The sequence below is a fragment of the Vigna unguiculata genome, chromosome 3, assembly GCF_037176805.1.
Source record: "Vigna unguiculata cultivar grain cowpea cultivar isolate G323 ecotype 2 chromosome 3, ASM3717680v1, whole genome shotgun sequence".
Lineage (NCBI taxonomy): Eukaryota > Viridiplantae > Streptophyta > Magnoliopsida > Fabales > Fabaceae > Vigna > Vigna unguiculata.
In genome coordinates, this window is record NC_140794.1 from 5515136 (window position 1) to 5527474 (window position 12339).

At 35.4% G+C, this 12339-nt stretch overlaps 1 protein-coding gene across 1 annotated transcript; it reads left to right on the forward strand.

Annotated features, from left to right (window-relative positions):
- Positions 1-334: 334 nt before the first annotated feature.
- LOC114178323 (cellulose synthase A catalytic subunit 6 [UDP-forming]-like) lies at positions 335-6874 on the forward strand. The gene is made up of 14 exons (XM_028064159.2): positions 335-913; positions 1611-1806; positions 1890-2122; positions 2232-2334; positions 2421-2601; positions 2954-3220; positions 3360-3705; positions 3800-3937; positions 4211-4336; positions 4427-4639; positions 4731-5004; positions 5100-5296; positions 5402-5752; positions 5843-6874. The coding sequence occupies exons 1-14, from the start codon at positions 833-835 to the stop codon at positions 6428-6430; spliced, it is 3294 nt and encodes a 1097-aa protein (XP_027919960.1). The 5' UTR covers positions 335-832; the 3' UTR covers positions 6431-6874.
- The last annotated feature ends 5465 nt before the right edge of the window (positions 6875-12339 follow it).

The window sequence follows — 12339 nt, forward strand, 5'->3', positions numbered from 1 at the left end:
AAAACAACTCGCCGACGAAAGTTTAACTTTTTTAAATTTTTTTCATTTTTAATGTAAATTACACTTTAATGTAATAAACCCAAATAAATAAATAAATAAATTTGTTGGCTTTAGCATTATTCACCAAACTCCGGTGGGTCACAGCCATCGCCACCACCACCCCCCAACCTGGCCCCACCTACCACCTCACTCTTTACTAACTCCTACTCCTAACTCATTCATTTTTTTTTTCCTTCATTTATTTATTATTTATTTTTTGTTTTTTATTATAATTTCGGTGTATGTGTGTTTTTTTCCTCTTTTTAATAATCCGAGCTTTGATTACTTTTTCTCTCGATCTCTCTGTCTCTCTGTCCCCCTCCATCTCTCTTAGCTCTTGTGTTGTATCTCCTTCTCTCTTACGCGTCTTCATTCCCACTCACACACAGACACATACACTCTCTCTCTATATCCTCTTCTCAGCAATTTCTCTCTCTAAAGCATTGGCACAGATTAGGACCAGCCGACGGTGGCTATCTTCTAAAGGAATCAAAGTGCACACTGCACGCACAACCCCAACGCAGTTCTCTTTCTCTCTCTCGCTCTATTTAAAAGAAAAAGGAATTGTATTTTGGTGTTCTTTTCTTTTGTATTTTTGCCCGCAATTGGGAATTACGTGTGGGGGAAAAGGAGGGATTTTGGATCCGGTTTTGGGTTTTGGTTTTGTGCGGGGGAAGTGCGTGTGATGTGGGGGTGTTGAGCAATGCAAGAGTGAATCTTTTTCTTCTGAAGGCAAGAGGGGTTGTGTGGATTTGAAGAAGGACGACAACACTCGTGAGTTCAAGAGACAGTTATGCACACCGGAGGTAGACTCGTTGCTGGTTCCCACAACAGGAACGAGTTTGTGCTCATCAATGCCGATGAGAATGGAAGGGTAATCTCTATCTATCTCTGTTTTCATTCATCTCATATGGACTGTATAGGGTTTTTAGGACTTTTTGGTCCTTGTATTTTTTGTGTGTTTTTTCTCTCTCTCCCGATCTCATTTTCTCTTCTAAAAGTGTCCATCTTTCGTATATCTCTCACTGTCGGTGGTCTCTTGGAACAGTTTAATACCGCGTCTGAGGTTATCTTTTCTTGTTTCAAGCTATTAGTTTACGAAGAGGGAGGGGATTCTTTTTATCAAGAAATTGTGAGTTGAAAATTGGAGTTTTGGGAGATGAACCTCAGATTTAATTGATCGTGGTGCGGTTTGAGGGTTGACCCTTCTGGAGTGTGTCTACAATGTGTGAACATTTTTGTGCTGATTGTGTGTAGTTTCTCTCCTGATATTAGTTGAAGACCAGTTGATTAGTGAGGGTGGAACGATTGCAAATTGTCTTATCGGTTATTTGAACTTAGAGATTTGATGTTGATGTGGTTGGCTTTGAAAAGATCAATGGCGTGTATGTGAATAAACTTGTCTAATAAACTTGTCTCTTTCCCCGACTGTGACTTGGATTTGTACAACCTTTTAGTTGGGTAGGATGTTGTCAATGTGAAATGTAATTGGGTTGTTTAGTTTCTCAAAGGATTGTAAATCGAGTGCTAATGACACTGAACTATTGTTTTCGTTGTTTGTTTCTGCTCAGATTAAGTCTGTTCGAGAGCTGAGTGGACAGATATGTCAGATTTGTGGGGATGAGATAGAAGTCACTGTGGATGGGGAGCCCTTTGTTGCTTGCAATGAGTGTGCTTTCCCAGTTTGCCGGCCTTGTTATGAGTACGAAAGGCGTGAGGGAAATCAGGCTTGTCCTCAGTGCAAGACCAGATACAAACGTATCAAAGGTGAGATTGGTGTTGTGTTCCCTTCGGCATCTTGTTTCTGCTGTTGAATTTTTCTCACATCACTATCAATGAATGAACTGCAGGTAGTCCCAGGGTTGAAGGTGATGAAGATGAAGATGGTGCTGATGATTTGGATAATGAGTTTGATTATGGGGATTTTGATGCTTTGGGCACACAGCCAATGTCGGAATCCTTGTATTCTGGTCGTCCTAACACTGGGCGAGGTTCTAATAATGTATCTGGCATTGCAACAAACTTGGACCATGGCTCAGCCCCTCTCAATTCTGAAATACCGCTCCTAACTTATGGGGAGGAGGTAGTTCATCTTCGAATTTTCGATTTGGCGGGTCTGATTGTCTTTCTTGTGGGGATCATTTCTTCACACAGGGAACTGACTAATGAATTACCGTGTTTTACATTTATAGGATCCTGAGATATCTTCGGATAGACATGCACTAATCGTTCCGCCATATATGAATCATGGAAATAGAGTCCATCCAATGCCTTATAGCGATCCTTCTATTCCATGTAAGTGCTGTACAATGGTCTACTTCTGCATTGTCAAATTGTGTTGTGTGTTCATATTGTCAACTGGTGCTTCTTTTGTTATGTAGTGCAACCCAGACCCATGGTTCCCAAGAAAGATATTGCTGTGTATGGGTATGGAAGTGTGGCTTGGAAAGACCGCATGGAAGAATGGAAGAAAAGACAAAGTGACAAACTTCAGGTGGTGAAGCATGAAGGGAACAATGATGGAGGTTTTGGCGATGACTTTGAGGATGCTGATTTGCCCATGTAACACTTCAACTCAACATTTTATATGCGCTTTAACTAAGTTTCTCATTATGCTACGTAATTGGAGTGGATACTAGAGCACCTCTTTTTATAACATCAAACCCAATCCGTTTTGCATTTGGATGACATCAAGACTCGAAATCAGTGCAATTTCAATAAGCAGTTGCTGGATTCATGCATAAGTCATATCCATGCAATCTGTTATTTTATTTGTGTGGTGTTACAGTATATGTGTGTGCACTTGGGGAAACAATGCAAGTTTGACTAGAATAGAATAACTACATTTCTCCAATTTTGTGCCATATACTTTTGCATTGTGTATTAACATTTTTTTATAAATATGTTGTACCAGGATGGATGAAGGCAGGCAACCGCTTTCTCGGAAGCTACCCATTCCTTCAAGCAAGATAAATCCTTACAGAATGATTGTAGTACTCCGTCTTGTAATCCTTGGGCTCTTTTTCCATTATAGAATTCTCCACCCAGTTAATGATGCATATGGATTGTGGTTGACATCAGTCATCTGTGAAATATGGTTTGCTGTATCATGGATAATGGATCAGTTTCCAAAATGGTACCCAATACAACGTGAAACATACCTTGATCGCTTGTCACTCAGGTAATTGTGCTTACCAATCACATCTTGTGACTTTTTTTATTTCATGATTTGCATTTATTCTGTTCCCAGGTATATCTCATTCTATTGTTTCATGTTTAAAATTCTAGTTGCTCAAGATTGGTTTTTAACATTGCTGCAGGTATGAAAAAGAAGGGAAGCCATCTGAGCTGTCCAGCGTTGATGTCTTTGTCAGTACTGTCGATCCAATGAAAGAACCTCCGTTGATCACGGCAAACACTGTTCTTTCTATCCTTGCTGTTGATTATCCGATTGACAAGGTGGCATGCTATGTATCAGATGATGGTGCTGCTATGCTTACTTTTGAAGCACTGTCTGAGACATCTGAATTTGCTAGGAGATGGGTTCCATTTGTTAAGAAATACAATATTGAGCCACGGGCACCAGAGTGGTATTTTGGTCAGAAGATGGACTATCTGAAAAATAAAGTTCATCCAGCATTTGTCAGGGAAAGGAGAGCAATGAAGGTATCAACCTTTTCTTTTACGAAATTTGATTGTTGTGCTGAAAGATGCAAACCTTTGACTCTGCTAATTGTCATTTCTATTTTCGTTCTTGCAGAGAGATTATGAGGAATTTAAGGTGAGGATTAACAGTTTGGTGGCAACTGCACAGAAGGTTCCCGAGGATGGATGGACCATGCAAGATGGAACTCCTTGGCCGGGGAATAATGTGAGGGATCACCCTGGCATGATTCAGGTGAGAAGATATATCAGCTTTTAACAGACCAAAATTAGTTTTTGCATATGATGTTTGCTGAGTTTCTGGTGAGATGATGCGCCCCCTGTTTAAACAAATTCCTTCGCATGATGTTCAAAGCTAATTTATTTTATTACACGACGCTATCACACACCGTAAGTAGACATGCTTATGCCACCATTCCTGCTTTGGGTAGAGAGAATTGGAATTCTAGTTGCCTAATTTTCACTAACTTCTGGGTTAGAAATGCTGACATTCTTTCTTATTTTACAGGTTTTCCTTGGCCAGGATGGTGTTCGTGATGTTGAAGGAAATGAGCTTCCTCGCTTGGTCTATGTTTCTCGAGAAAAGAGGCCAGGCTTTGATCACCACAAAAAGGCTGGGGCAATGAACGCTCTGGTAAGTATCGAGTCACTTTTATTTTGGTTCATGCTCAATTGGTGGTCCATTGGCCTTAATAACTTATGTTTTGATGATAACTATTTGAAGGTACGGGCGTCAGCAATTATCACAAATGCACCATATCTTCTGAATGTTGATTGTGATCACTACATAAACAATAGCAAGGCGCTTAGAGAAGCTATGTGTTTTATGATGGATCCTCAACTTGGGAAAAAGGTTTGCTATGTGCAATTTCCTCAGAGATTTGATGGAATTGATAGACATGATAGATACTCAAACAGAAATGTTGTATTTTTCGATGTAAGTTTTGTGTTCCTCTATTTCTGCATGTTTGAGTGTTTTTCTTTCAGTCCTTTAGTATCAGAATTACTAACTCACCAATTGAAAACAGATCAACATGAAAGGATTGGATGGGATCCAAGGTCCAATATATGTCGGAACTGGATGTGTTTTCAGAAGGTATGCACTATATGGATATGATGCACCTGCCAAGAAGAAACCACCGAGCAAAACTTGTAACTGTTGGCCAAAGTGGTGCTGCCTGTGCTGCGGCTCTAGAAAGAAAAAGAATGCCAACACTAAGAAGGAGAAAAAGAGGAAGGTGAAGCACAGTGAAGCATCGAAGCAGATACATGCACTTGAAAATATTGAGGCTGGGAATGAAGGTTAGAATTTTGAACCATGTGCCTGTCCTTACAAATAAAAATGCATACTGTGAGAAATGTCCTTAACATAACAATACCATATGAATTCTTTTTAGGAGCCAATAATGAGAAGACGTCCAATTTGACTCAAACAAAGTTGGAGAAGAAATTTGGACAGTCCCCAGTATTTGTGGCCTCAACACTTTTGGAAGATGGTGGTGTTGCACATGGCGCGAGTCCTGCATCACTTTTAAAAGAAGCCATCCAAGTTATCAGTTGCGGTTATGAAGACAAAACTGATTGGGGAAAAGAAGTAAGTATTACACAAATCAATTTGTTCGGTTAATTGTTTTTGAAAATTGTTCTTGTCTTATATTTTTCTTCCTCATGATGCTCATAACTGTTGCGTTATTATCAGGTTGGATGGATATACGGTTCTGTGACAGAGGATATCTTGACTGGATTTAAAATGCATTGCCATGGTTGGCGGTCGGTGTATTGCATCCCGAAGCGCCCTGCATTCAAGGGGTCAGCACCTATCAATCTTTCGGATCGTCTGCACCAAGTTCTTCGGTGGGCCCTCGGTTCCGTCGAGATTTTCTTCAGCAGACATTGTCCAATCTGGTATGGCTATGGTGGTGGCTTGAAATGGTTGGAACGATTTTCCTACATAAACTCAGTGGTGTATCCATGGACTTCAGTCCCATTGCTTGTCTACTGTACTCTACCTGCCATATGCCTTCTCACTGGAAAATTTATTGTACCTGAGGTATTCATTCTTCAATGCTCTCTCTATCTATATTCTCTTGAAAGCTATAGAAAGTGGTTACTGACATGAAATTCTCCGTCTGAAATGCAGATTAGCAACTATGCGAGTCTTGTGTTCATGGGCCTCTTCATATCCATTGCAGCAACCGGCATCCTGGAGATGCAATGGGGTGGTGTCTCCATCGACGACTGGTGGAGGAACGAACAGTTCTGGGTGATCGGAGGCGTCTCCTCCCATCTTTTTGCTCTATTTCAGGGTTTACTGAAGGTGTTGGCCGGTGTGAACACGAACTTCACGGTGACCTCAAAAGCAGCAGATGATGGAGAATTCTCAGAACTGTACATCTTCAAGTGGACATCACTGTTGATCCCTCCAACCACACTACTAATAATGAACATTGTTGGGGTGGTTGTTGGGGTCTCAGATGCCATCAACAATGGTTATGACTCATGGGGACCTCTGTTTGGAAGATTGTTCTTTGCCCTGTGGGTCATCATCCATCTCTACCCCTTCCTCAAGGGGTTGCTTGGGAAACAAGACAGAATGCCAACCATCATCTTGGTCTGGTCGATCCTTCTTGCCTCCATCTTGACTCTTATGTGGGTCAGAATTAACCCCTTTGTTTCAAGGGATGGTCCTGTGTTAGAGATTTGTGGATTGAATTGTGATGAGTCGTGAATAAAGAAAAAGGGTGGTGTTGGTTATTTTTGAGTTGCACTCATATATGTTGTTGAAGAAAGAACATTGGTTGAGAATGCAACGAGGGTGGTTCACAAAGTTGGAAGAATTTTCGGATGAAAGCTTTTATTTTTCGGGTGTGTAGAGATAAAAGAGGAAGCAGGAGAGAGAGGGGGCTGACACATTGTTACCTTGTAATAGGGGTTTTTCATTTATTCTTTCATTATATTTTCTGTGGGTCTTAGTGTTATTCTCTTTCTAGTTTCATGTATTATAAGAAAGAGGCATTGAATGATAAATTATTCCCTCTCCAACATGGGGAATCTGCACTCTCAACAATCACCTGTCATATTTTAAGGTATGCTTCTTCTTCTTGTTCTTGTTCAAAACCTTTTCGTCATTTGTAATACCGTCAACTATGGATATTCTTATTCTTATTCCTCAGATGTCTTTTTTTTTTTTCTCTTATATCATTCAACATTCACCAATCATTGTCTTCGCACTACATTCATCAGACATGTGTTGTGGATTTTACCGTTTCTAATTTCTTGCTAATAATAACTTCGAAGGAAGATCTCTGTCCTTACGTTAGTATAGAAAAACTAACTTGTGGTTGGATGGCGATGTTAATGAGATTGAAATATATTGAATTTGAACTCTTTTTTTACGATGAATTGTTTAAATTTTAAAATATTTGTTAAATTTTAATTTTTGTTGTTTGAATGAAGTATTTAAATCATTATTCAACAATATAAAAGCATCTATCAAATTTGACTTGCATCAGCTCAAAAAAATTTTGAGTTAACTCTGGTAAAAACTATGTCATCGGCAACCACATTGGGAGCTATCCTTTTTTATTTCAATTTTCTTTTTATATGTAAGTGAATAAAAAAATTATAATATTATAAAATATTTTCTCATCATAATAGAATTCATTTTTTATTTATTATATTTATTTCATCACTGTCAAACAAAACATAAATATTCTGATAGTACCAGAATAAGCAAGCAAGATGTGTAAAAGAGAAAGGGTTATAAAAAAAATTGACACAATCCACTTCTTTTTATTAACCGTGTGGGTAAAATCATGATTCCTATTATTATTTCAGCAACTACTTATTCGGCCCATAATAACTTAGGAAGTGCTAAATAGGTCCAGCCCAATGGCCGAAAATGGGTTTGAATTCAAAATACTCACCCTAGTTAAGCCCGGAATAAAATCTAAACATTTTGCGAATTACACTTCCTAAATGCTATATTCACTCTTCTTTCCTTTATTACTTTTACTATTTAATGGAGGTACAAACTCTAACTGTATTCTTTACATTCTTGTTGACAACTCAATCTTTCTTCCCAATTTCCTGTCTTCTTTCTATTCAATTCAATTACCAAACTTTTACTTTACTTTTACTTATTGCAATTCAATCTATTCAATTTAATTGTTTGATAGAATCGCTGAATGAAACTTGTGAATTGTGCATATTTTCCAAAAACAGGTCAATTTCTCATCGTGGTTATTTGAATTTCAAGTCAATTCAAACCCATTGCAATTCGAAGAGATTTTGAATCGATCAAATGTGGAAATATATAAGAATTATCAGTTCAACTGGTCCATTTAAATGTTCATTTACCCTCGAAACCAGTTAATACTACGTTTGATTCGCATTTTATTTTTATTTTCAGTTGAAGTTTTTCTATTAACAATCATAAAAATATAACATTTTCATTTTACATAATTTTATAAGATATTGAGGAAAACGTTATTATACATTGCTAGTAATACTGTCACTGTTGTTGGTCTGATTAATTTTTATACGTAATGAAAGTAAAAGATGAACAACCTTTTATATGTATGAATTGGTGTATGAATCGGAGAATGCTGAGTTTTAGAGAGGGTGGCAAAAACTTTTCGCAAACACATGGTGGGCATGTACAATTTGTAATAAAAAATTAAGTGTGAATCAAAATCGTCAAAATTCCAAATCAGATAAAGAAGACAAAGTTAAACACTGTATAAAATAAAAGTCACATAAATTTATTATTTTTAGATTTTAAATTAATAGTAGTGTTAAACACTTTTATGTTTGTAAAATTAATGTTATATATATAAAAGAATAATTTTTCAATTACCTAACTCCGTATATGAAACATACAATTCACACTATGATATAAGTTCCTTGCAAACATGACTACTTTGGGTGTGTATGACACTTATCATAGGGAATTTGAAAGAGTTGAGCAATGGTGATGTGATTATTTTACATTATTGCTTTGCTTCCACGTTCCAAATTCTCTGACTTGCATAAGCGTATATGCTTTGTTTCCAATGAAAACGCGTTAGTGAATCAAAGAGAGAGAAAAAAAATTGGGAGGAGCTTGTTCATAAATTAACCTTTTCAATATTTTTGTATAAAGAAAACAAGTTTACTTAGTCAATGGTTTCAGACAATCGAAACCTGAACGTAAACCATTATTGCGTGAAAGTATTTTTTTTTTTTCTAAATATAAGTAAAAGTCTCACTATAAATTACTGAGAGGAGAAACATATAAACATGAAAAACCTAAAAACTTATTACATATCAAGATTTTAGGTTAAAAATATCATCATATTCATTTATACAGATTTTAGGTTCACAATCGAAGTTTGATAAAGAAAGCAACAAGAACTGGCATTTTTCATTTGGCTTATCTGTGAAAATAACTTGAACAGATTTGAAGTTTTCCAAAGAGGACTATTTCCTGAGAAAAATAAAAACATTTTTTTGTGTAAAAAAGGAAAAAAAATTCCACATATCTCCATCAAAGTGTGTTCCAAATTCTACAGAAGCAACTATAATTATTTTGTTGTGTGTCTGATTCCTTGACTTGGGTCAACCCAAGCAGAGCTATGATAAAAAATAGTAAAGTCTCAAACCGTTTAGGACTTTCCACGCATTCAAACGAAACCCTTATAGAACAAGTTTTGCTAATTCTAGTAACCGTTGGATGGACGACTAATAAGTCAAAGATGAGATGATAGAGAGAAATCCAACGGTCAAAGATGCATTAAACAAATTATGCGAAAAGTGAAGAATACAAGAATACCAGGTTCATAGAACCAACCTCGTGGTTTCTGTCTAGGTGGTATCGTTTTTTTTTTTTCTAAATTAAAACTCACACAACACGTACCCACAAAACACGCTAATATGATTTGTGTTGTTGAGCAGCACAAAACACAAGCATATGTATATATAATTGTTAAGTGAGTTCAAAGTGTTTAACACCAAAATCCAATGGCAGAATCACCTTCTTCTTCTTTGCCCAAGAGCGTGAAGGATCATAACATGATCATAACTGAGTCTGAGGTTGACGCAGAGCAGAAGCTTATGCAGCTCAGCGATGAAGAGGAGAGGAACAGCATTAGAGGAAGCAAGAGGAGCAGAAGCAAGAGTGATGAAAGTTTAAGTGATATTATAATGGCGAAAATACAAGAGATTTTCGGGAATGATATTGAGGTTTTTCCAACGAAGAAGCAACGAAGATATCGGTCTCTTGTGAGTATTTACATGGTCACAAGACCTGTTAATGCTGCAAATCACACAGGGGTGAAGGCATGATGAGAAGTCAGAAAGTAAAAATTGGAACTTGCGAAATAGTTATGGTTTGGTTTTAATAATTTTCAACTGGGTCATTCCCAGATTCTTGTTTGAAGAAAAGCTTCTCTAGCAACTTCATTCTGAAATGTCCTAAATCTCTCACCACCACTGCTGCGTTCTGTCAGATTGTGCATATTAATGTATTCATCTATCTGTTTGCTTGCGTTTTATATTATCACATTGGCTCACTAACGTGAACGTTTAACGTAATTTTGTAGCTCCTTCTGATACTAATTTGGTGTTTTTGGTTTCGTTTTGTTCGTAAGAGTTATACATTTTACGAGCGAACTATAAATTTAATTCAATTTCATAAAAGTTTATTAAAAGATGATTGCATTTATGTATTCTAAACTTTTTTATATCTTTCAGCAGTGAGTGATATAATAGATCAAACAAATATCATATTTGATTAAGATAATCTCAAATTTGTGACTCTAATATTATATTAAGAATAAATTTTGAATTTAATTCATCTTTACAAAATCGATTTATAAAATAAGATTGTAAATACTTATATATTGTAAACTTGTCTTATCTTGATAGACATGGATGTTTAACCCATTACGAAATAAAAAGATTTCTTAGGTCTCCGGTCTGCACATGTAATATGTGTTTGTGAATGGAGAAAAGCAATGAAAGAATGAATGTGTAAGTGTAACACATATGGTAAGAGTGATTTATTGGTTTGTTGAGTTATTACAAAATGCAAATTAAGGGTTCAGAAGCTTGGGTTATGAAGATAGACACTTGGTCTTCTGAAGTGTAATTAGAAGCTTTGTTCATTGTTGGAGGAAAAACTCGCTGCATTTTACACTTAAGATTTGGAATTTCGTTCTCCAAAATCCGAACACCTTCGTCTTCGAAGTAGATTCACATGGAGTTTCAAAGTTTCAACACATACAAAAGATTATAACACCATTTACAATCCAAAGTGTCTTAAGAATCCGACCATGACATAAGTCACAGGTGGCCGAGAGAAAGAGAGCATAAGTTAGATTGAAAAAAATAAATTAGTTAGATGACATAACATAATACATATACATATTTAGATTGTAAGTGTTGATATAGAAATGGAACACATCTTATATCTATTAGAATTAATAATCTCAAATAATAGTCTAACAAAAGTAAATATAAGACTATATATATTAATTATACACAAAAGAAAAATTGGTGATAAATGGTTTTTAAATGTTATAGAAATAGTAATCATTTGAAGAAGCCAATGAGCAATAAGAGCATTATTCACGTGGTTGCCTTTAGCAATTTCCATTTCAACCTGTTTTATGAGCAAAATTGGGGTCATAACTATTGAAAATTATAGCCTCAATCTCTGACTCATCTATGTATGCATGTATGTACGTTGATTACATGTATGAGAACTCTCCTGTGGTCAAAGAATTCAGCCAATTTCGTCACAACAATTAGGATCTGTAATATTATCTTCTTACAATACTCTAAAATTAAGATGGTTAACAAATATTTTTATTAAAACACGTTTAGTGTTAGGATTAGATAAATTGTATAATTTTAATATCCTAAATCATGTTTATATTAACAGTTTTCATGGTTTTCTGTTATGTGAATTCTATATAAATAGGTTGAACTTTAAATGTATGTTTTGTGTCCTTTCCTTTTCTTGTTTTTCTTTTTGTGTTTTTTCTTTTTGAGATGTTGATTTAATGTAATTTAAATACCATTATATTTAATATTGGATGTTATAATATTAAAAGTTAAAATATGTATTCTCTTGCATATAATAAATATAATATTCAATTAAATGGTTTCTTTATAAATTAGAATAAGTTAAATTATTCTTTTAATCTTTATTTTTGTCCAAAAGTGTTGGTTTTCCAGTTTTTTTTTTCTTAATTTGTTCTTGACTTTTTAAAAGTAAAATTTTATATTTATTTATGTCTTCATTCTTTTTTATATGTGTTTTAGTTAGTAGCGCATATTTTTATACTTTTTTATTGTCCTAACAATAAATTAAAGAAACAATATGACTTAAATGTTAAAATAAATAGTTAAATATGTTTTTTTGTCTCTTAATTTTTAGTAAAAATTAGAATCATTATTTCTTCGAAACTTTGAACTAATTTAATTTACGATTCTTACAAAAGCGTGGATTTAGTCATTTTAACCAAATTTTATTAAGTTTATTTGATGTTTCAAACGTGTTTCTAACCTAACATTGAAGCATAAATGCGTCAAATGATATAGACAAATCAAATGTTATCATGAAACATGTTTAAAAGTTAAATAAACTTAACA

What these genes read in the sequence shown, in the direction of transcription:
- LOC114178323 (XM_028064159.2), top strand. Translation starts at nt 833, where the DNA reads ATGCACACCGGAGGTAGACTCGTTGCTGGTTCCCACAACAGGAACGAG. An exon ending in ATCACCCTGGCATGATTCAG is followed by an intron (nt 3,938 to 4,210) that starts GTGAGAAGATAT and finishes CTTATTTTACAG; the next exon opens with GTTTTCCTTGGCCAGGATGG. An exon ending in AAACTGATTGGGGAAAAGAA is followed by an intron (nt 5,297 to 5,401) that starts GTAAGTATTACA and finishes CGTTATTATCAG; the next exon opens with GTTGGATGGATATACGGTTC.